Below are 23,268 nucleotides of genomic sequence, written 5' to 3'. Positions count from 1 at the left end.
CTAGCAGGGGATAGAAGAACTGGAAGTGCTCCTTCAGGTCTGGTCTCCCCCAGAAATCGCCTGAAGACAGGATGGAGAACTTCCAGACAGTCTGGTGCCTGGGTGTCTGTGCAGTTCAGAGCTGAGTGAGTCATTCTGGGTCCTGGTAGCTGTTTGGCACTTACAGCTTCTGGGTGCAGAGTGGGCTTGGGGGGTCCTGCACCCCTAATTTACTTGCTGAGGGCTTGCCCTGTGCTGCTTAGGTCTGAACAGAGCAGGGACCTGTGCCTTGTCCCTTAGCCTATAAGTTGAAACGGGATTGCTCAGCCAGGGAAGTGTCTTGCAGGAACTCTGGGCTGAACAAGCCTGTTGCTGATAGAAAACAGCAGGAGGGAGAGAGCCATGAGAGCAGCTTCAGCTCTTGATGTGAGACAGATTCTGAGCAGCTGCGAAGTACCAAGTGTTTCAGGCTCTGTTTGGGGCTCAAATGTGGGAGAGATCCATCTGCTTCTTGCACGTATGATGGGGAGGGAAATACCCTTGCTGAGAATCCAAGGGAAATGGGATCTGGGCCAGCACTGAGCTGATTTACCTACTGGCACTTCTGCATCTCCACAACAAATGCCAAAGCCTAATACAATTCAAGGATGCTATTTTAACGTTGGCCTGGTTCCACCAGTCTGTCTCCACCGGCTGGTCCCAAACAGGCTCACATAAGTATTCTCAACGGCACAAACACACCAGGCTGGAGCTGTGCAGGCTCAGAAACGTGATCACATGGATGGGCCTCCTGTGCTGCACCCCTGCTTTGTGCTGCCCAGCAGGTCTGGGGCACATGCATTCACCTTGGATCCAAATGGATTTGACCCAGGAGTATTGTAGCATTGAAAGGTGCTGGGATGGATGGGAGAGGTGAAAGCAGGTCCATGTCTTCCGGGACTCTGGCTTGCTCAGAGTTTATTGCTGTATATTAAATACTATTTTTGGAGATTGAGGGGAAGATGAGGGTGGGGAGGGATGTGACGATGCTGTCCCCAGTCTGATTGGTGGGATGCTACTGCAGGTTATTGATAGGTTTTGATTTTTTTTTCTTCCCAAAAAGTGCTTTATTAAAAAAAAAAAAATCAACAGAACAAGTGCTTTCCACCCTCCTAGAAACTGTGCTGTCTGATCAGAAAATGTGAATAATCTTTTGCAAACATCAAAGGTTTCTGCTAAAGAGTTTGTGATGGAGATTTGAAAGCAAGGGGCAAAAAAAAGCTTGAACCAGTTTAGCTGGAAGAGTGAATCCAGGAAATGAGGGATCTCTGTCCTGGAGTAGTCCTGTCACACTTAATGGGGATTTGCTCACTAGTGCTACTATGGCTGTTCTGTCACACTGTCCAGTTCCTGAGCTGGTGTTCTGGAGCGAAGCAGTGGCTGGAAACTGGCTGGCAAGTGGGGGACTTGAAATTTTTGTGGTTTCCTCGGGGGCCTTGTGCATTCAGGGCTTTTCCATTTGAGAAACAGCTGGGTTGGTTAAGTAGCCCTGGAGCCTGTGAGAGCAGAGGCAGGATTTGTGCTCCATGCCAGGAGGCAGCAGCCAGGACTGTGAGAGGAGCTGGTGTGCTTGGTTCCTGTGGGGTAGCAGCAGTCAGCGTTGGCACATGGTCCCATCGCTCCATTGTGCCTGGCTGTGGATGTGTGGAAGTGACCTCTGCCACTGGCATTAAGGACACATCACAAATTACTTAAAGCTGCAGGTCTAAGTTGTCTGTAAAGGCTGAAGCAGTATGAGGAGAAATCTCCATCTGTACGTGTCACCAGTACAAAGGGTTTTTGAGGAGGATTTTTTATTTTACTGCCCATTGTTTTGTGTTATAACAACTTGCAGTGACATTTTCTAGTTTGTTTTGCAGCAAGCTTGGGCCCTAGGTGAAAAGCACAGATATCTATTTCTGATTGCATTGGCTTTGCAGGGACTAGTTTGGGGGAGATGGGCATGGGGGTGGGTTATTTTATTTTTGGTACATGGTAGCAGTTTTATTTTTTAATTTTCCCAGGATGTTTGGCTGAGGGAATGTTCTGAAATCTGTCTGGCAGTTTAACCAGCAGTGTGCTAAAGGAAAATAAACAAAATTATATTGTCACTTGGATGAGGTGGTCCCTCTTTTCTGGTGGTGGGGGCAGAGCCTGGCTGACTGCTGGGTAACGCTGTGCTGCTGCCTCCAGTACGGCCCTGGTGATCTCTTGCCCATTGTTTTGAGCGATAAAGTGCAAATCGAATGGTACAACATCCTCTTAAAAGTGCTGATGTGGTTGTTGCTTCCTGCTCAGAGCCGGAGCACCAGAGATGTAATCTGCTTTCTGGGGCTTTGCAAGCCGCCCCCCTTTCAGCTAGAAACCGTGTCAGAGGCAGCCGGAGCTGGAACAGAGAGAAAGCAGCAGCCTTGTGCTCTGGGTGCCTGCTCTTGGGACAAGGGACCCTGGTCCCATGCAGAGAAGGTGCTTCTCCAGAAGGCCTCGGTCTGTCCTTCCTTAGGGCACAGGATGGAGGCACCAAGCCCATGCAGCGAGATGGATTTAGGAGCACCGGCGCAGGCAGGTTTTTTTGAAATAACATTTGGCTGGCAGTAGCAGGAGTGTGCTGCTCACAAGCCACAGCAAGTGTCACAAATCACTGCTCAAAATCTGCTTCTGGTCATCGTGAGCACATTCAGTGTCATTGGAGGACTTCCAAAAAGAGGATGCAGGCGTTTGTTGTTGCCCAGTTCCTCAGAGGGCTGGAGGTGACTTGGCAGCTCTTGCGTGCCTACTGCGGGCTGGCGGGCTGCCCCTCCTCTTTGGCAAGAAAGATATTCTTTCTTCCGTCTGTTGATACTTTGAGTCCCCCCCCAGTTCCTCCCACCAGGCTGGGGAGACTGGACCGATGTCTGCCGCTGCCAGCTCCGGTGTGTGGCCATGGAGCTGACTGACCCGGGCCACGCGGGCCTGTCGCTGTCCCGCTCCCCAGGGACAGCAGCTGGGGTGTCCCCGGCCAGGAGCGTGGCGTGCCCTCCGTGCCATCCTCTTGCTGACGCTGCCCCTTCCCGAAAAGTTCTTGCCACCGTCCCCTGAAGAGAGCGGGGCTCTCGGGGAACACTCGCTCTCTGTGTCGGGGCAGCGTTGCGCGTTCAGGCCGTGCCTTCAGAACCAGGAGCCCGGGTGGGCAGCGAAGGGGGGTGGTGCGGCTGGCAGCCGGCCGGGGGCGAGTCTGTTTGTTCCTTGTGCTGCTTTCCCTCAGGTAACTGATCTTTCCCAGCCGGCCTGTCCCGCTGTGTCCCGGGACGGAGCGGCTGCCGTGCCACGGCGCCCGCGCGGGGCTCTCGGGCCCGGGCCCCGCTGAGCTCCGTTCGCGGCGTTGCCCGGCAACGGCCCCGCCCCGCCCGCGCTCCCATAGCTACCGAGGCGGGCGGCGGCCATCTTGGCAGCGGCCATGAGCGGCTCCAGGGCGCGGGCGGCGGCGGCGGCGCCGGGGCCGGACAAGAAGCTGCCGCCGGGCTCCGCGGGGCCGCTCGGCCGCCTGCGGGGCCGACGCGGATCAGCCGATGCGCCGCCACGGCAGCCCTGGACCGAGTCCGAGTTACTGGCGCTGGAGACCGTCCGGCCCGAGCACGTCCTGGGGCTGTGCCGGGTGACGGAGAGTGAGTGCGGGCCGGTCCCCGGAGCGGCGGGGGCTCCGCCGGCCGGGCCGGGCCGGGCCGGGCCTTCGGCTGGGGAGCGGCGGGGACGCGGCGGCTCGGGGTGCGCCCGCCGGCAGCTCCCGTACAACTTCCAGAAACTTTGGGCACTTCTGTGCTGCTTGTGGGTTTTGATTTGCTTGAGGGCTTTTTGGTTTTTTTTTGGTTTTTTTTCCCCTCTGGGCTGCTGATCTCTGCTTTTCTGTCCCAGTCGCATCCTATTCTTGCTTTGCTACCTGGCACTTACCATGCCTTTGTTTCTCGCATCCTTAATTTTGTCCTGCTTTCATGAAGCTTCTGCAAAACAACGAGCAGTACATAGCTTATCGGGCTGGGGCTAACAAAAAGGCATTTGGTAAGTGACCACAGATGTTTTGAAATGTTACTATATTTTTTCTCTCTCTTCTAGATTATTTATGCAAACCTGAGGACAACATTTACAACATTGACTTCACCAGGTTTAAGATCCGGGACCTTGACACTGGAACAGTACTTTTTGAAATTGCCAAGCCGTCTGCTTCAGGTACAGCATGCAAATGTTTCAGGGAGGATAGAGAGTCTCGGAGAGCTGAGAGGTTACAATGCATGACCCATGCAAACTGAGCAGAAGGGTCCTTTGGCATATGTCCTGATGACTAAATTCCTCTCCTTTAAGCACAGGACTGAGTTTTTCTCTGCTGAGAAACTTCTGATAAAAATGTGATTATTGTTGGGTGGGAGAGTACTATCGACTGGCAATCTTACTTTTTTGGGCTGGTTATAATAGAAATTAGTTCATGTGCATTGGCAGTTGTGAGGGGGGATATCCTGTGAGATTGAGGGGAGGGCCAACTGTCATGGCAAGTCTTTTCTCTTTCACTTCGTGCCAGTGTAAGTCTCAGACCAGGTATTAAATGTGTTTACATTCAGTACCTAAGCAGTAGGCAGCTTGTCCTGATACACCTGCTAGCCGCTATCACCTCAGGTGTACACAATGAGCAGAGTAACTCCTGGTTGGTTTTCTAGGTGTGTTCACTCCAGGTGTGTTTTCTAGAGCACGCTGAGGAGGAAGAAGATGACAGCAGTGAACTGGATGCAAGTGCAGGTCGCTTTGTTCGGTACCAGTTCACCCCAGCGTTTCTCCGTCTTCGGACTGTTGGTGCAACGTGAGTATGAGTTCATGAAAAGAAGGGAGAATTGGATGTTTACAAAGTGCTACTTGACAGTTTATAACAAAACCGGGTTGAAGACTCAAGGGAGCCTATCTTAGACTACAAATATCAAACTGTTGTAGAGAAGTCTTGTGTAGACTCATACCCAAGGCTCTTTGCAATAGCTGTTTTTTTTCCTGATTCTTCATGCAGAGTGGAATTCACGGTGGGAGAAAAGCCAGTGTCAAACTTCCGAATGATTGAGAGGCATTACTTCCGAGATCGCTTGCTGAAAAACTTTGATTTTGATTTTGGCTTCTGCATCCCCAGTAGCAGGAACACATGTGAACACATTTATGAATTCCCTCAGCTCTCAGAAGACCTTAGTAAGTACCTCCTTTGCCACACTGAGTGGTGTTTTGTTTGTGTGTGCATCTGCTCATTCTTTCCCTCTGCTTGTGAAAGAAGTTGTGACTGGGATTGAGGAGAGAGGAACAAGCAGATACAGGTTCCCAGTTTAGCAAAGTGTAATCTTCTCTGAATTAGGAATTTGTGCTGCAAAGTCTCCTCCTTTGAAAATGAAAACCTAAGACAACATGTGCTAAGTCACAGGCTGCAAGAACTGATACAGAGTCACAGGACTAACATGCCTGATGCCTTGTAGTGTAGCCCAGAAGAAAACAAAACACTGAAGAAAGGGTTCTTTTTATAGCCACCCATCTGTTTTCTGCACTTGCTTGTTAGGGCTAGAGCCTCCTGCTTTGGAACAGAACTGGTTCTTCCGAGGTCTGTTTTTAAGCCTGCTAAGAGCTCTGCAAATACAGATTGTGCAGGGTATGTTTGACCTCGGGGTGGATAGAGCAGTGGCACAGGGGCCCTTCCGGGGCTGCCCAGCTGTGGGGAAGGTTTGGGGTTTTCATCCCACCTGTGTACGTGTGGGGAGTGCCACAGACTCACTCCTTCTGTTTACAGACGTGATGGTTGCTTGGCTCCATTCATGGCTCTGGCAGTTTCTAAGTTTATTTTGAGTGAGGTTACTTCACTCCCCCTCTGTTTGCTTTTAACAGCACTTGTCCTGTGAATGGGAAGAAGGAAAAGGGTAGGCTGAGCCTTTGAAGTAAGCTCAGAAGAGCAGTTTGCTTCTCTTCCTTGGGTAGGGCAGAGCATCAGCCTAGTAAATCCAGTGGAGTGGCAGAGTCCTTTTTATCCTGACTGTGGCTGGCTGTTGAATGTAATGGAGCTTTCTCTTTCACAGTCCGTCTGATGGTTGAAAACCCGTACGAGACACGCTCGGACAGCTTTTACTTTGTGGACAACAAGTTGATTATGCACAACAAAGCCGACTATGCTTACAATGGAGGACAGTAATCATTCTGTGTGCTGGATGCTGTGATGCCCTTAACCATTCCAGATGTGCAGGAGTGGACTGGAGTTGCAGTCTCGTGCAACAAGGCTTCTTGCCAAACTTTTTCTCTGTGTATGAGGCTGAGAACATGAAGCAAAGATGATGGCTATTGAAAGGAAATCTCCCTGCAACACCTCTTTATCTGAGACTCAGCGTTTCCTGCCTCTCCTTCTCTGTTCCTGGCTATCTTCTAATAACCTTGGTTAGGTCAGGGATCAGAGGGACTCCTAGACAATTCTTGCTCTTAGTCTTTCTAGTTAGGTTGCACTTTTAATGTTTCTGATGTTTCACTTCTTGGATGAATATCCTTTTTCAAGAGGTCAGATTGTTTGTGTTAAGCTATTTCTTAGCAAGAAAATCTTAACCCCTTCAACTAGCCAGTGATGCTTGAGGAGCAGATCTTTTATTCAGCTGGATATATCATCTCTTCAGTGGCAGTGATTTTGTTTGTTGCATTGCTGACATTGTTTTTTAGGGTGCATCCCAATATTCTCCAGTGGGAAAGAGACTTATTCAGCTTCTAAGCAGTGCAGGAATATTCCATCTGCCTCTGGGGGCCTGAGCTGCCCCTAAGAACATTTAAGCTCTGTTTTGCCTGAGATTTCACTAGAGATACGAAATAGGGAAAAAAGGGGGCTGCCCCTCTGATAGCATTTCTGTTTGAACTTTTGTGAGGAAACGGTTGAATTTTGGAGCTCAGGGGTCAACCTTAGAGCTGATGTTAATCTCACTGTATTTACCATTTCTCCTTTTTCCCTTTGTAGGATTTTTTGGCCCTTGCTACAGAATGTATTGCTTTTTAGGTAGACAGCACATTGTCAGCCTGGCTGGGGTGAAGGTGTCACTATAGTGGGGCTTAGAGGAAAAAGGGAGAATGTGAAAAATCACTTGAAAAATGAGTAGGAAGCAGGCTTCAGTCTACACTTGTAAACCTGACTGGTTTGTCACAGTTGCTGTGAGCAGCACCAGCTCATTTTCTTCGTTGCAGTGGAGATATTGGTAGCTAAAAGCTGCCCAGGTCAGATCACTCAGTGTTATGGAGTGGGATCCTTGGAAAGTGAGAATGTACATGGTTCTCTTTTTCATTGTTCCCATCACTGCTCTGCCTGCTCAGCTGCTTATTTATGGTTTAGGAAGTCATGTTGCCAAGGTTGATACCACAGCTGTGTTTGGGATCTGGCAATGGGAAATGGCATCATGCAGTAGGAAGAGGAGGACCAGTTGGGCAAGCTCCCAGCTGTGCAAAATCTCAGCTATCAAAACCTTTTTTCCCAACTGTGCAAAATCTCAGCTATAAAAACCTTTTTTTGCCAGGTTTGCTGGCTCTCAAAACTGGTACTTTTCCTGTCCCCATGCTGGGCTGGTCAGTTGTGTCTCTTGTTCGGGCAGTTAGGTTGTGTCTAGACTGGAGACCTTTTCTAATACTAGTTCCATTTGTTCTTGAGACAGTTAAAACCTAACTGTTCAATGGTTACCTGTTGTGCTAAGAAGGATTCAGCATAGTTTGTGTTTTAGCAGGATTGAGTGGGGTGGACATCAGAGCCTAGAGCCTGGTAATGCAGACAGGAATAGGAAACCACTGCCTTTACTTCCAGATTAGTGAAAGTAACTTTGGTGTGGAACATCAGCTGGCATCAGAGTAAGCAGTGAGAGTGTGTAGGGTAGCAGACATGAATGAATTTCCAGTTCTTAGGAAGATACTTAATTATGATTAACCACAACAAATGACCTGTTCTGGGTGGAGCATTAATCATGAGCAACCACAACAAATGTCTTGGGAATGTGGAGGGGCAAGGTCTGCCTGATGGAAAGATGAAGAACTATTCTGCCACCATAGATCCCCTCCAGCATCTCTACAGGCACTAATGCAATCTCGTTTAGGATCTTCAGGATTAGTTAAAGCTGCTGTTGAGGTGGACCTCAAGATGCCTCTTACAGTGAACACCTTCCACAGCCCTCGTGCTGTGCCTCTGAGGTGGGAAGCATTTGCTTTGCTCTGAGTTACTCATCACAAAGCAGAACTACCTGGAAGTGTGTTTTTCACCCTGAAGTGTTCATAAATAATGTCTGAAGAGCCTACTTGTTATTCCCTGGCAAATTTTAGCATATTGAACTGAATTTTGTATGTAGTATAAATCCAGGTGCCTTTAAACGTTACTTTTATAACATTTTCTACATGAAGCAGCCCCTCGCTTTTCTTACGAGTGTGACGGTTCCCATCTGTTCCTCTTGTCGCTGTGAAGGTTCCTCAGAGGCGGACGGGCTCGTGGCCGGGGCGGCGGGGGCGCGCACGGGGCGGCGGGGGCGCGCACGGCGCGCGCGCGCCATCTAGCGGCTGCTGGCGGCGGGAGCGCGCTGCGGTGTCGGGTCCCGGTAGGAGCCGGGAATTCCCGTCCTGGCTGTCAGCAGCGACGAGGAAACGGCAGCGCAGCGGTTGCTTTCACACTGGGAGTGTGTTAGCTGTTCAGCAATAAAAGGGAGAGCTGGAGGAAAACCGGGAGACTCGCAGGCAGCAGTAGCGCCCTGCGGTTTTTAGCTGAATTCGTTTGCTTTGCCAAATCAGGTCTTTGCCCTAAAAGCATGCTGCAGGATAAAGTCCCTCCAAGAGGGCAACCCAGCACTAAAAAAGCTGATTGTAGTCCAGAAAGTCAGGGATTTCCAAACTTCTGTCCCTACTTTAGTAGCTTACCTAGGATTCTTTTTCTCTTAGGTACTTTCTATAAAGCCTCTTTTCCTTGTGGCAGGGATGATTTCTTTGGTAAATGTGGTTTAGCAGACCAGTTTCCTTCTGGAGTGTGTGCTCTGGGTCAAAGCTACTCATGCCAGTGAGCTTGGAAGAAATTCCACTGGGATCACATCCTTGACAGGTGGATGGTCAGTTGTAACCTGGTGCTGCAGGCAAAGGAGATGCTTTCAGTATCAGTCAGAGTTTGAGCAAGGAAAAAGGTATCAAAGATTGCTTCTCTCAGGTTTTGTGCTGAATTGGAAAAAGAAAAAAGTTGGGACCATACTGTGTTCAGCTCAAAACTTCAAAAGAAAGGGACCAAACCCACGGACTCATAGTATGTTTTTTCCAGTATTTGTACTTGTATTACCAGGACCTCTTCTTCCCATTTGTGAGGCAAGCGCTTTGGATCCATGCCAGAAAACTTCCTGGAGAGCTATTTTCATACTTTGAGTGTTGAATACATACTGCACCTTGTGAAGGAAGGTCATATGGACTGGGTACTTCTGTCCTTGTCCTCAGTTTTTGGTAGGAAATGTCTTGTGTGTGTACTTGATGATTTTCAATGTCTCTTGTTGCAGAGGAGCAGCAGCCTCTTCTCCGGTGCTTAGGGATGCTTATTCCATTATCTGAGGGTTCAGGAAGGATAAAACAAGTGTTTAGTAGTCAGAAATGAAGGAGGAAGGTGGTGGTGGAGCTGTAAGGTCCAAATGTAGCAGCTCTACTTCTCAGCTCTGTGTTCCATCACATCGTCTTCAGCTGTTTCCCAGTATTCTGCCCTGCTCTCCTGTGACTGGAGCTAGCCCAGAGCCTGGCTCGCTGTCTGCTGTGACCTCGGACATGAACACTGCTGTCTCTTGTCCTTGCCGAGGACAAGGCTGAGTGATGGCAGCCTGGTGGAGTCAGCACCTCTTCGTCTCCAGCAGCAGGAGAATGAGCACCAGCAAAGCCCTCCCCGCCTGCCTGGATCCCGGTGCTGTTCCAGGACACGGATTTGTATCTCACGGTGTGACTCCTCTGTGCTGTCCCGGCCGGACCCCGCCCCCGTGGCCGTGGCAGCGCCGCGGGGCTGTTCTGGTGGCCGGGGTGTCCCCGCGGTGCCGCTGTGTTTGTAGGCCCGTGGTTTTGTCACCAGCAGAGTAATAAAGGACGTTCCCTCCCGTCCCTCCCGTTCCCTCCCGTCCCTCCCGTTCCCTCCCGTTCCCTCCCGTTCCCCCCGTTCCTCCCGTCCCTCCCGTCCCTGCCTCTCCTTCGCTCCCGCGGCCTGGCGGCCCTGCAGGGCGGGGCCGGCCGCCAGGGGGCGCACGCGCGGCCCGCGCTCCCTCAGGCGGCCATGGCGGCGGCGGCGATGGCGGCGGTCGCGTCCCGCTGCGGCGGCGGCGGAGCCGCCCGGGGTGAGGGCGGCGGGAGCGGCTTCCCTCTGCTGCGGCCGCTCGGGGGGCCGCGGGGCACCCGGGAGGGGCGGGAAGGGGCCGCGGCCTGCGCGGGAGATGGCGTCCCGGTGCCCTTCAGGGCCTGCCTGAGGCGAGTCCCCGCGGGCACGGGAGTGGCGCCGCCCTGCAGCCGGGCCGCAGCTGAGGCCGCGGGGCGCGGGAAGTGCCCGGGGCGGGGGGACCCTCGGGGCCCCTCACGGGCCGGCGCCCGCCCCTGGCCCGCTGTGAGCCCCCTCCCCGCTTGCAGCGCTGGCCCTGCGGTGCCGCCGGCTGCACACCGTGTACCAGAGCGCGGAGCTGCCCGAGACACACCAGATGCTGCGCCAGACGGTCCGGGACTTCGCAGAGAAGGAGCTGATGCCGCTTGCAGCGCAGCTGGACAAGGAGCATCGCTTCCCGGCCGAGCAGGTGGGTGCCAGGCTTGGGAAGGCACGGCTAGAGACCCCCTTCCTGGTGCCCTGGGGCAGGACCACTCGGACTGAGGCAGAATGTATATCCTGCTCTGGTTTAGCAGAAAATTTAAGTTTAGAGCAGCTCGTTGCTCTGAATGTGGACGTTGTAATTCCCACAGGACATTTTGAGCTCTTCACTTTTATTTGTGTTTCTCTGTATCTGACTTTAGTACCACTTAGTTTTTCGTTACCTTACCAACTTATCTGTGGGACTAATTAATAAAATAAATCAAATACTTTTACGGACTGCACATAATGGTTTATGGTGAGGAATCATAGATGACATGAATGCATTGCAGATAGTGAGGAAAAGCGATCAGGAGGTACATGCTGCTCATCCCCTGGGGCTGTGAATAAATCAAAATTCCAGCCAAACTAGTGATTTCTCATATGGAAAGACACACCACTGTGCATGTTAAGCAGTGAAATACAAAGCTCCAGCAAAACAGATCCTGTTACATTAGCCAAGAGATTCCAGGCAAACACTGTCAGAGGCATAAGAGTTTTGTCACATTCCCCTTTCTATAAAGGCATAAGGACAGTAGACATGAAAGTCACACTTACCCTAAAGAAGAAAATAACTTTACTCCTTACTGTTCTCATCTGGGAACTTTACATTTGATTCTGAGTCTTTTGACTTGAGTATGTAGGGGAAAGTTCAAGATGCAAACGTGTTTAATAAGATGAAGCAACACACATAGAATCAGTGTCTTGTTCATCTTCTGTATTTAATGTGGAAAATTGGCGTTTTGGGTGCCCACACAGGAGGGGAAATTATGTATCTAAAAATTCTCCCTGGTTTCTCTAAAAGAAAGCAGAGGTTTATGGTGGCAAAGCAGGGGGTCTAGCTGGGGAACTTGGGGTGGATTGATTGCAATGTAATGAACAAATTCTCTGGGAAGCAAGATCTGGCTTTATTGGGAATGAAAAAAATCACCTTGCCACCACTGTTTTCTGCAGTCATTCATTCTGTAAAATTCTTCCTTTGTGCAGTCCTAGGCTGAAGCTCAGCAGACTCAAAGGTAAATTTCTGATGATTTTTATCAGCTAGATTTGCCATTTCTACTGACAGGAGACATGCAAGGGTAGATCTTTGGTGGGAGGCTGAGGAAATGCTGGTGGAGTTCTGTCTCCATATTTCACCTTCAGAAGGCTCCCCCCTTCCCAGTACTGAAGAAAGCTCTTTAAACAAGCAAGAGCCTAAACAACAGTGACTGCATACAGCTCCTGCTAAGTCACTGGGATCTGGGGACATTTACCAGTTTGTTCAGATTCCCATTTCACTAGGAATTTTGTGCATCTTTTCCTCTGGGTGTAGCCCTCTCATGACATGTCTTGCTCTCCACGTGCCTGCATTTGCTGGCACACTGGTGCTGCAGAGGATGGGACCTGTCCATTCCCCATGTGCAGGTGAAGAAGATGGGTGGCTTGGGGCTGCTGGCTATGGATGTGCCAGAGAAGTACAAAGGAGCAGGCCTCGACTACCTGGCCTATTCCATTGCTGTGGAGGAGATCAGCAGGGGCTGCGCGTCCACGGGCGTCATCGTCAGCGTCAATAACGTGAGTGTGGGGGCAGGCGTGAAGCGAGGTTGGCATGGCAGAGGGGTGTTTGGGAGAAGTGGATCTGTTCCTGTGGTGAGTTCTCTGGTGTGTTGGAGAGCACATTAGAGAGCTACTCGATTGGTTGTACCTTCAAGAGGCACTAACAACACTAAATTCTTTAAGTCCCTGTATTTAGGGCCAATACTCAAGTTTGGCTCTGAAGAGCAGAAGCACCAGTGGATTGCTCCCTTCACCAGTGGAGAGAAAATTGGATGTTTTGCCCTCAGTGAACCAGGTGATGTGACTGTTATAGTCCCTATTGCAAAGAACATGGTGTAGCTTCTTTCCTTGGTCAGGACTAGGATGACCTTGAGGTCTTTGAAACTGGAAACAGTTTGTAGAAGGGCGGGTTATAGCAGTTCTGTGTGAGTGGAGTCTCAGTACCCAAGATATGAATTGTCATCTTATGGTCCCTGCTGAAAATACTCACTCCATGTGAGCAGAGCTCTGGACAACATCTTCCACATACGGGCCTTTCCCTGTTCTGTGGGAGGAACAGTGGATGTGACATTGCCACAGTTCAAGAGGTGCCTTGAGCTGATGGGGTGCAGGTGTGGGGTGGGTTTGCCCCCAGTGTCACCAGTCACCTGAGACTTGTTTGCTGCTGCTTTGCTCAGGAAACGGCAGCGACGCGGGTGCAGCCTCCACTGTGGCGCGCCTGGATGGGGATGAGTGGGTTCTGAACGGTACCAAGGCCTGGATCACCAATGCCTGGGACGCCTCGGCCACAGTGGTGTTTGCTACTACGGATAAATCCCTGAAGCACAAGGTGTGATAGTTTGTATCAGTAGGGAAAAAGGCATGGCAGTGAAGGAGTTTTGGAGAAGCACTTTGCCATGGCTGGGACTCTGTTTTTAGAACCGTGCAGGCATTGACCAGAAGAGGGGCTGATGTGCACTGGTTTTGTTCTGTCTCGGCTCTCCTCTCCCTCCTCCTGGTTACCTGGACATGTGGCTTTTATGTAAAATGGAGGGAACCTGCTGACAGCTAAGGAAGTAGGAAGGTAAGACACCATTGCTAAGAGTCTGGGTCTTGTTGCAGGGCATTAGTGCATTCCTGGTTCCCATGCCAACAGCTGGGCTGTCACTGGGGAAGAAAGAAGACAAACTGGGAATCCGAGCCTCTTCCACTGCTAACCTGATATTTGAGGACTGCCGAATACCCAAGGCAAACCTCCTCGGGCAGCCAGGAATGGGCTTCAAAATTGCCATGGTAAGAGAGGGATGGGGTGCAGCTGTGAGTGTGTACAGCTGTAACTCCCAGGCTTACCCTTTTGTAAACCATTTCCAGAGGCAGTCACTTCAGTGAGGGCTGCTTTCTGTTTTCTGTCGTGTTAAGCTGTTGGCCCTTCTTGCCAACATGGGAGGAATCATTCCCAGAGCTTGTTGAATGTTTAATTTACACAGATTTTTGACAGCACTTTTATTGTGGCAGTTTTCAGCTGGAGCAACACTGATACCACTGAGGTGCTATGTCAACAGGGGCAGTATATTTTAATTTTTCTTCTTTCCCAATCATTTGTTCCTCCAGTTGTACCCATAGATAAAGGGAAAACATGGCATTTCCCCATGTGAGTACTGTGGCAGAGGAAAGTTGTCCTGGAGGCCCACAGCAACTTCTGCAGAGTGTGTCTCAAGGTGAATGACAGCTGAGTTATGGTATGCATGTGACTTCTGAGGAGGAGCAAGGCAGCTGGGAACAGCTTTTTTTTTCCTGCAGAGAAGCACTGTCCTTTTACAGTGGTCATTGCTCTTTCTGGAGGGGCAAAACACCCTTTGTTAGCCTGACATTTTGGGTTGAGCTCCCTGGAGCAGAGCCCATACCATTATGTCCAGAACTAAAAGTGGTTGGTGACTGACAGGTTCTTTTAAAGACCTTCAGCCTAGGGTTGAGAAAATAAAGCCTTTTCTCCCTGTGATGCAATTTCTTCTTGTGCACAGAGGGGCAGAGTAGGTGTTTGAGCTAAGTCAGGTAATTGACTGGGTTCACTAATGAGTTTAAAAACTGCTTTCACATGTGTGTCCAAACGATGAGGGTAAAAAAGGAAAATTGACCAGATTTCCCAAGTAAAATCAGCTGCAGCGTGTGTTGGGTCTGCCTGAGTTCTTCCAGCCCCTTCCAGAGCAGATCCTTGTTGTGCTGCTTCCCTTATTTTGCTCCCTCTGTTTTTCTCCCAGCTAATAAGCAATCCCTCTCCTTTCTCCTTCTGTTGTTGAACTCTTGCCTTCTCTCTGCAGTGGCAGTGCTTGTTACAGCTCTCTATTCCTAGATAAATGAGAACACTGTGAATCAAGGAGGTCTCTGACCAGAGGATTTTAAGGCTACAACAGCTTTCCAGCTACATCAGAAATGTGTATGTACAAGTATGACTTGACTTACATGTATTTTGTGTCTTTCTCAGCAAACTCTGGATGGAGGAAGGATTGGTATTGCCTCACAGGCACTTGGAATAGCACAGGCAGCTCTGGACTGTGCTGTGGATTATGCTGAGAAGAGAATGGCCTTTGGGTCACCCATCACAAAGCTTCAGGCAGTGCAGGTAGGAGCAGGGCACACGGTGCAGTTCCACAGGGCGCTGGGGCTGGTGGAAAGTGCGTGTGGGTTTGGTATCAGGCACACAGTGCACTTTGTACTGTCTGGGATAAACAGGGTGATAATTCTGTTTTCAAATGCTAAAACTAATTGTTGGGACAGAGGCTCCTTTTCCTTAGATGGCCCCAGGGGTGGAAGACTTCAGCTGTCCCCTTGTGCAGGCAGAGGCCCTGGGCCAAAGGCAGTGTTTGTTGTTGCAGTTCAAGCTGGCAGACATGGCTGTAGCCTTGGAGGGTGCACGCCTGCTGACCTGGAGAGCTGCTATGCTGAAGGACAATGGAAAGCCCTTCACTAAGGTATTTCCAGCCCTGCTTTTGTCCAGCAGCCACAGCACAGCACACAGGCTCAAAGCCATAGAGCATTGCTGTGCTCAGTGCCTGCCCAGCCAGCACTGCTGGGGTCTAACCCCCAGCAGCTCCTTGGGCCTGCTGCCCACCCTTGGGCAGCCTCCTGAGTTCAGCACTGGTTGTAGCCAAGGGGAGAGGGGTGGCTGCTCTCAGCTGGCACCATCATCAGGCCTGTCTCTCTGCACAGCTGCTCTGTGAGCATTCAAGCTCCTTGTGCAGGTGAGGGGGTCCTTTTTGTGACAGCTGCACTCTCAGTGATGTTTTCCTTCCCCAAAGGAAGCGGCAATGGCCAAACTGGCTGCATCAGAAGCTGCAACGTTCATTGCTCATCAGGTAACTGTCAGTTGACAATTCTGATATATGTCATGTGGGAAAGGACTTCGGATGTCTCACAAGTGCTCTGGGAAGATGGGATGGAATTTGATAATTTATATTTGAAATACACCAACCAAAGCAAGCAAGCAACCCTATGGCTGAAGCCATTTAGCACAACCATATTCACAGGTTGTGGGGAAGTAGGAGGATGGCAGGGGTTTATACTGGCCTGTGGCAACTGTATTATTTAAGTGGCCTGTGCCTGCTGCTGTCCAAGGCAGTGGCAGTTTTAAGAAGGAGCAGCAAAGTGGGAGAGAGCATGGGGTCACTAATCATCATCACTGCATCACTCTGTTCCTTGGTTTAGTGCCCCTGGCTTTTATAAAGATATCTTAGAATATGGATCACTAGCAGATACCTCTGAAGCAATTAACTGCCCATCTGGAATATCCATATTGTTCTTACCCAGATCAATCCCGTGTATTCCTATGATCACAAATGAGCTGCAGTCATCCCCATATGTCCCACCCTCCCCGTTATGCTTGCAGTGGGCTCAATTCCTCTTAAAATGGCTGTTTGTGCACATGTGCATTCTGTAGAAAACAGATTTCTTGACTCCACTTTCTTTCTAAGCCGCTGCCTTTGTTTCAGGCTATCCAGATCCTGGGTGGGATGGGCTATGTGACAGAGATGCCAGCGGAACGGCACTACCGCGACGCTCGGATCACCGAGATCTACGAGGGGACCAGTGAGATCCAGAGACTGGTGATTGCAGGCCAGCTGCTGAAGGCCTACCGAGGCTGAGGAAGCTGCCTGGAGCAGCACACTGCCCCAAGTGTGTTGTGATGGAGTTTGACCCTCTTGAATGAAGCTGTTGATGGAGGTTTTCCTCACCAATGGCTAACTGACCCTCTAGTTAAAATGTGCTGATTCTTCTTTGGACAAAGTGTGGCGCACTGAGCCTGGACTGAGGTTTTTATGTGATGGCTGTGAGTGCAGGAGGGAGGAGGCAACCTGTGCTCACAGGGCAGCCTGAGGCTTTTGCTAAATGGGACTGTTTGAATGGCTTGGTAGTGGCAAAATGACAACACTTGCCAGCCACTGCCTGTTTCGCTAAATTTGTCACTACATGGCAGTGGATAACTAGTGCCAGAGTTAAGAGATGTTGAGAGCCATGACCCCTGTGCCCTGCTTCAGGCTGCTGGTCGTGTGCCTCTGCAGATCAGACTTCAGTGGAGTTCAGGTGTGGGATGCAGCTGTCTGTGAGCTCCTAATGGGAAAGCCCAGGCTGAGATAATCCCTGCAGCAGGAGAGGAGCCAGACAGGAGGACATGCAGGGACAACCCCCACACAGAAGAATCTGAGCAGAGACTGTATTTTCTGTATGCAGATTTGAAAACACAAATAATTCCTCGATCTGGGCCAGTAGGGCCCAGCACCTGCTCATGCAGCTGCTCTGGGATGTAGGGATAGAAGCAAAAGAAAGCAAAGATGCAGTGCCTAGGACTATTTTATAAAAAAACCCAACCAAACGAAAAAACCCCTCTGCTCCCAAATCTGTTTATGCAGTATCATCAGGAAAGGAAGTGCCTGATAGGGCACTAACAACTTTTAATCTTGACATGTTTTGGGCAACGAGGAAATGAAGAGATGACACGCAAACCTCACCAGGAAGCTTTAGCAGTAGCACATCCTCAATCAGTGATCATTGGTAAGACATTAACTTTAGGAGCATCAACAGCCAAAGGAAAAGCTCTAAACTCAGAAGAAGAGGGAGAGGATTAAGACGAGATCCTATACGGCCTGGTCTGCCTCCTTGTCCAAAGAAGTACACTAGAGGGAAATGGTTATTTTCCCGTGGTGCCATTAATTTAGACTTGTGTGCAGAGAAGAAGAGCAGGATTCTGTTACACGAGCAAGCAGAGAAGACAAATAAAACCTGATTTTAAAGGACCATCACTCTTTATTTTTAAATGCAAATGTGAATTAGAGTAATTTCTTCAAGTCCCAAGATGCAGGAGCAGAAACCAGTAGGGCCTGCATGCACCAGTGAGACCAGTTCTCAGTGAGGTCAGTCGTCCCTGTGCAGAGCGCTGGAGGGCAACAGCATGTTGGGGCAAGGGCCTCAAGTACTGAGTTTCTCCTTGTTCTACTGGGCATAAGGATTGACAGAACTTGCCAGGTAGTGCATTCAACAGGAGCATTACTACTGGAAAATCATTCCAGTGACCTTGAATGTACTGTAAATTATGGAGGGCTTCTCTGGATGAAGCTTGATTTCAGCCTATATTTCCTCTTTGATTGCTGCAGTGATGGTGCCTGAAGATGTGGAGATACTATTTTACACTTAACTTCTCCTTGCAGCCACTCAGAACAGGACCTGCAGGGATGTGAGGACTTCAGCAATGCAGTTCCTGTTATGCTGAGCTCCAGCTGAATCCCCAGTGAGCCAGCACAGTCAGTCACACTTCTGCCAGCCCATTTCCCCTTTCGTCCAGGTGCTTCTCTTAGATCTGCTGTGCTGTCAGTGCTTGCTGATGCCCCTCTTCACCCTCAGCCTCCCTCATTACCAGCTCTAATTTGCTACAGTTTCTCTGCAGAGCAGAATGAAACCATCCCTGTCACCCACCGTGCTGGCTGTGACCACCTCAGTGGAGAGAGAACCTACAAACTTGAGGTAGAAAAAAAAAAAAGGTGTGCAAAAGCTTTCTGAAAGTTCTGAAAGTTTTTCCCTGCTGCCACAAGGTTCAGCAAGAGCACTCAGTGCCCTGTGACACTGCACTGCTTTGGGGGTAAAACAGCATGATTACACACACAATGTCCCAGAGCTCCCGGAGCAAAGCAGTGGTTTTACTCAGAGCAAGATACTTCAACCTTGCTCCTTGCTGCTGCCTGCTGAGAGAACTTTGTGTGAAGAGTGTGTCTGCTCCTCAGGGCTGTTGCAGAGGAACTGCTGAAAGGGCAAAACACAAACGAGTTTTGCAGCATTAAATCAGCAGCTTTTAACCAAGCCACCCTCAGACAGCACAAACCCAGGCATGGGCAGGGCCAGGCTCTCTTTGGAGAAAAGGGTCTGTTCACACATGAAGCCCCAACTTTCTCTCAACTGCCAAACAGCTAACATTGCAAAGCTGGGGCACAGAGATGGGAAAATCAGGTTATACATAAATTAGAAACAAGTGGGGAAGGAGATAAGTCACTTTTCAAGAACAAAAGCTACACTTCTCAAGGACTTTGTGGTTTTGCCCCATAATGCTCTAGGAGTACGTGAAACTGGTTATGAGGCATGAAGCAGGTGGAGGCTGAACTAGAATCCTTTCTTAGAAAACATAGTTACAGTAACTAGGAGTTACTTCTGCCGTGCCCTAGACCTGATAGCTTTTGTATCATGTAGCTCAGACTCTTCCTTGTGAGTTCCCTACAGACTAAAGGGAGATGAGCTGATCTGAAAAAAAAGACAAATTTATTCTGATTTTAAATTAGATCTTTGTTTCACCTAAGTTGAGAGCCCTCACTCTCAACACAGACCTGGCAACAGCCATGCATTCAGGTTATGTTGGAATTTGGGAAAAATATGGAAAATAGTATATTTGAAAAACATCCTGAAGTAAAAAAGCAAAGTGCCTGGAAGAATAATAGAATAGACATGGAATAGTGATAAAAAAATGTGACAGTGCTGTTACTTGAATGAAAAAACTAATTTCAAATTCAAATTTTGGAATTCATCATGTCTGTAAGGTGAAGTCTGACCTTAGGGAAATATCAGCATACAAACAGGACCATTTCTAAGCTTACTGTTCTCAAAGATGCAGCAGAGTACCAGACCTGTCAGCAGATTTGTACACAACAGCTCTGGTCCGTGTCCTAACAACTGTGCTGTAAGCATGCTCTGGTCTATCACTTTTTTGCCAGCTTTTTACCTCTTACAAGGAGATTTATATTAGTCAGCTATTAAAATAGTTATTTTTGGCAGCTTTCTAGAAGAAGGGGCAGGCAGCTGGGCAGTCTCACTGCAGGACCTTGTGCCTAGTGCATTAAGGAGCTCAACAAAGAAGGCATCAGCAGCTGTACCAGAGCCAACGGGGACAGGAACCCAGGTCCTGCACAGTCTCCCAAAATCCAGAGGACCCAAAGTACCCTGTACAGCTTGATCCTCAAGCAGAGGAGACACATCAGACTGGAAAGACATAGACCAAAGGTCCATCTGTACAGGGAGAGCCCACAGCTCAGCAGCCAGGTAGGATCCATTTCTAATCCCCCTGAATGGTTTGAGGAGAGCTGTGGAACAGAGCTTTGCAGCTTTAACTTAAAGCTCTGGGAAAGCACTATTTCTTAGTACAGTTAAACCTCAGTGAACCTCTGCCAAGCACCAAAATCCTTTTCCTGCCAGCTGAAGGGGCAGTAAACCCTTTCCAGTGCAGTGGGTGCTCACCTGGGTGGGACCCAGCACAATATGAGGGGCAGGGACAGTAAGGGCTCGCTCAGGTCTCCTGGTGCAAGAGAAGGGCACAGAGTGCAGGGAGGCAAGACAGCTTAACAAGGAAGACCAGGCATTTTTGGGGAAGCTAAATTAATTCTCATGAAGTATTTATCAATTAGCACTTCTAGAACTTTCTCCAGAATGCTTCTCTAACTGTAGAAATTGTTCATAAAGACACTTGGCAGGTATGGCCTAAAAATGCTGCTGCAAAACAGAGAAAGACCTTGTATTTTAATTCCAGAGGAATTACAAAGAAATAATTCTAAAGGAGGGAACTGCTGTGAAGCTGATGGCGCCTGAGCTGTGCACAATTGTCAGGTAGGTGCAAAGGCTAGGCAGATAAAGCTGCAATGAAGTGAAGCTGAATTTGTTACTCCACTGCAAAAATCCCTTTTTATTTGAATACCCACCTCAGTATTTTATTCACTTCATGTTTGAGGCTCAAAACTGATGCCTTTCTACTGTCCCAAGCAATTCTGGGACCTGACACCTGTCATGAACAGAAAAAGCAGATTCTCATGAAGAACTATTAATTTCATTTAAAAAAATACAGTTACCTGAGGATGACCACTGCAGGCACATGGTAGAGGGAATGCTTTCAGCTAAGGGAAAGAAAAGAACTCAGGGGGAGTGTGTGTGAAAGAGAGATGATGTCCCAGTGTCCCCCTTGCCACACCCACCCATGTTTGCTAAATCTCATCACCACCAACCCTCCCCCAGCATGGCTGAGCTGTGTCTTACTGTTTATCCTGGGACATTCCAGCTGTCTTGGAAGTGCATCCCAGCCAGCTCAGAGGCATCAGGGCCCCTGCCACCTGTGCCAGACCTGCCTGAGAACAGAGGAAGGGGTTAATTAATGACATTAATGACAGCACACATGTGGCTGGACAAAATTTCCTGCCATGTCCAATATGCTCTTCTTGTACCACCAACAGCGCTGAGGGCTTCAGGTGTTTGATCAACCCCTCCCTTACCTGGAACGAAACCAGTCTCAAAGTCACCTCAGTGCTCAGAGTCAGTCTCCAACATTCCTCCTTATCCTGTGCCACTAACACTTCCCAGCATCTGTCACCTAACAAGAGCTGTGAGCTCTCAGGAGAGCTCCCCAAACCCCGCTTGGCACAGTACTTGAAAGGAAAAAAAGTTTAGTTACCTCAGGGAAACCTTTCAGTCAATAAAGTAACAACTGGAACTGCTGGTTTTAGAAAAGAAAGACAAAAATCCACATTTTAACAGGCTACAGGTAGAAAGCAGTCAAAAAAAACAAATTCCAACCAGTCACAACAGTAAAGGACAGTTTTTCTTTTTTCTTTTTTTTTTTTCTTTGAGGGGCAGGGGCATGGAAAAATACAGCACACTAATGAAACAAAATGCAAAAAATACAAAAAAATAGAAAATAGAAAAAATGTATTTACAAGTGATACATTACTATGATCAGAAAGCACAAAGACAATTGCTGCTATAATACATGCACTGGTCAAGAAGGAACTACTAAAAACCTGCAAGGGAGCTGTTTGTAAAAAGAAAAAAAAAAATTAAAAAAAGGAGGGAAAAAAAGGAAAAAGACACCCCCACCTCCTCCCCCCTCAGACACACAGGGCTGAGTTTGAACTTTTTTCTTCCCTAGTTTGCTACATTGATCAAATCAAATATCCCCTAAAGTTCATGGTACAACCAGTACAAATACTACACTTGGTTTTAAACTGCAGGTTCAGTTGTAGGAGGGGGGAAAAACAGCAGCTCATTGTAGATCCATATACATAAAGCCAGAGTAACTGCGCTACATGCTAAAAATTACAGCAAGCCCCTGTCTGCTACACAGCATGATCTTAGCAGGTTTTCCTTTTTATTTATTCATATATATATCTATATGTGTGTATATATATATGTATAAAAATCGTGCCCTTTTTCACTGCAATATGACATCTGGGTGGAAATGTAACTTGTTACAACAAATTTTTATATGTATACTGCAAGAAGTCACTCGATGTCTGTGGATTTAATAAGTAACCTCACACCACAGGAAATATTTAATAAATCAAAAAAACCCAATATTGTGACAGAAGACCTTCTGTCTCAGTTCTTTTCAAAACCGAAGTCCCGCAGGAAACTGGTCCCAATGTCCATGAGGGGTTCTCTGAAGAAGCCTCGGTTTGCTGAACTGTTTTTGCGTTTAGTGTTCACAAGTTTTTGAACGACTTCAAGCCGTTTTTAGTTTCAAGTCTTGTCTCTTCCTCTCTCACAAAGGTAATAGTCTGGTACTAATCCATCTGAGTGAGGAAAAGAGGAAAGTGGCTGCAGTTGCACAAAGGGTCCCCAGTTCCACATCTGCAGGGAGATACGGAGTCACACGGAGCTCTGGGATTTCAGCTTTTGTTTCTTTCACTCCTTTAATACAAAGTCCTTTCATACGTGTCCCATCGCTGGTACCTTCCCAAGTACCAGCCAGTCCAGCTTTAGGAGACAACAAAGCCACAAGTTAAAGTGAAAAGGACCAAGGCAGAAGTTCAGGTCACTTCCTGTCTGTTCCATCATACTTCCAGGAAACGGGAGCTGCTGGACTTGGAGTGGAAAGGCTCAGACCACATGCGACGTAGATCGCCCTAGGCAGGGAAACAGCACAAGGACCGTGCCCTCAGAAACACTCAACTCTGCTTAGAATTCACATTTTAAAATGCACACAGAATTGCAAACACATCTTAGAGTAAATGTATTCTTCACCCGTTTTGCAAATTACAATAAAGACAGTAAAAATAAATCCTCTCCCTGTCAGGCCAGAATGTCTTTTAGAGCAGATAAAGCCAAAATAGGTTTCTGATGGGAAGGAAATAATTACTCATGTTGAAAATCCTGCCCTTTCTTATGTTCTGCTCTGCAGAGTGCTAGATGCATGCTTCAACAACAGCCCTGGAACAGGAAAATTAAATTTTACAATTTCTGTTCAGAACAGGTGACTAAAAAGAGGCAAGCAAGGTTCTGCCTCTCCAATCACTGTTCAAACTTGTGCATGTGGTATTTCATGACCAACAGGACAAGGACAAATTCACTTATTCAATTAAAACAGAAATGCGTATTTCAGAATTTATTTGATTAGAACTACTGGTACTTTA

The 23,268-nt window shown here is 48.6% G+C and overlaps 3 protein-coding genes across 4 annotated transcripts in view; 2 read left to right on the top strand and 1 right to left on the bottom strand.

The window, feature by feature from the left end:
• The first annotated feature begins 3,433 nt into the window (after positions 1-3,433).
• On the top strand, positions 3,434-8,389 carry UNC119B (unc-119 lipid binding chaperone B). The gene is made up of 5 exons (XM_021549991.2): positions 3,434-3,641; positions 4,087-4,200; positions 4,711-4,822; positions 5,021-5,193; positions 6,063-8,389. Exons 1-5 carry the CDS (start codon positions 3,434-3,436, stop codon positions 6,173-6,175), a joined length of 720 nt encoding a protein of 239 aa, XP_021405666.1. The 3' UTR covers positions 6,176-8,389.
• Positions 8,390-10,270: 1,881 nt separating this feature from the next.
• ACADS (acyl-CoA dehydrogenase short chain) lies at positions 10,271-17,631 on the top strand. 2 transcript variants are annotated; one of them, XM_021549913.3, is made up of 10 exons: positions 10,271-10,331; positions 10,618-10,778; positions 12,233-12,382; positions 12,548-12,659; positions 13,042-13,193; positions 13,466-13,636; positions 14,826-14,963; positions 15,217-15,312; positions 15,640-15,696; positions 16,330-17,631. In XM_021549913.3, the coding sequence occupies exons 1-10, from the start codon at positions 10,271-10,273 to the stop codon at positions 16,480-16,482; spliced, it is 1,251 nt and encodes a 416-aa protein (XP_021405588.2). In that variant the 3' UTR covers positions 16,483-17,631. The 2 variants fall into 2 exon arrangements, with proteins under 2 accessions (XP_021405588.2, XP_077643264.1); XM_077787138.1 differs by lacking the exon at positions 10,271-10,331 and adding an exon at positions 11,816-11,844 and having other exon boundaries at positions 10,699-10,778.
• A 3,919-nt stretch (positions 17,632-21,550) lies between these two features.
• SPPL3 (signal peptide peptidase like 3) overlaps positions 21,551-23,268 on the bottom strand; it is a 56,168-nt gene continuing 54,450 nt past the window's right edge. Inside the window, exon 11 of the mRNA XM_021549915.3 lies at positions 21,551-22,761. Within this exon, the coding sequence (XP_021405590.1) occupies positions 22,690-22,761 (72 nt within the window). The 3' untranslated portion in view covers positions 21,551-22,689. The remainder of the gene's footprint in view (positions 22,762-23,268) is intronic.

Source organism: Lonchura striata, chromosome 18 (assembly GCF_046129695.1).
Source record: "Lonchura striata isolate bLonStr1 chromosome 18, bLonStr1.mat, whole genome shotgun sequence".
Taxonomy (NCBI): domain Eukaryota; kingdom Metazoa; phylum Chordata; class Aves; order Passeriformes; family Estrildidae; genus Lonchura; species Lonchura striata.
The sequence above is the reverse complement of the archived record's forward strand: the minus strand, read 5'-3'. Positions and strand labels throughout refer to the sequence as shown.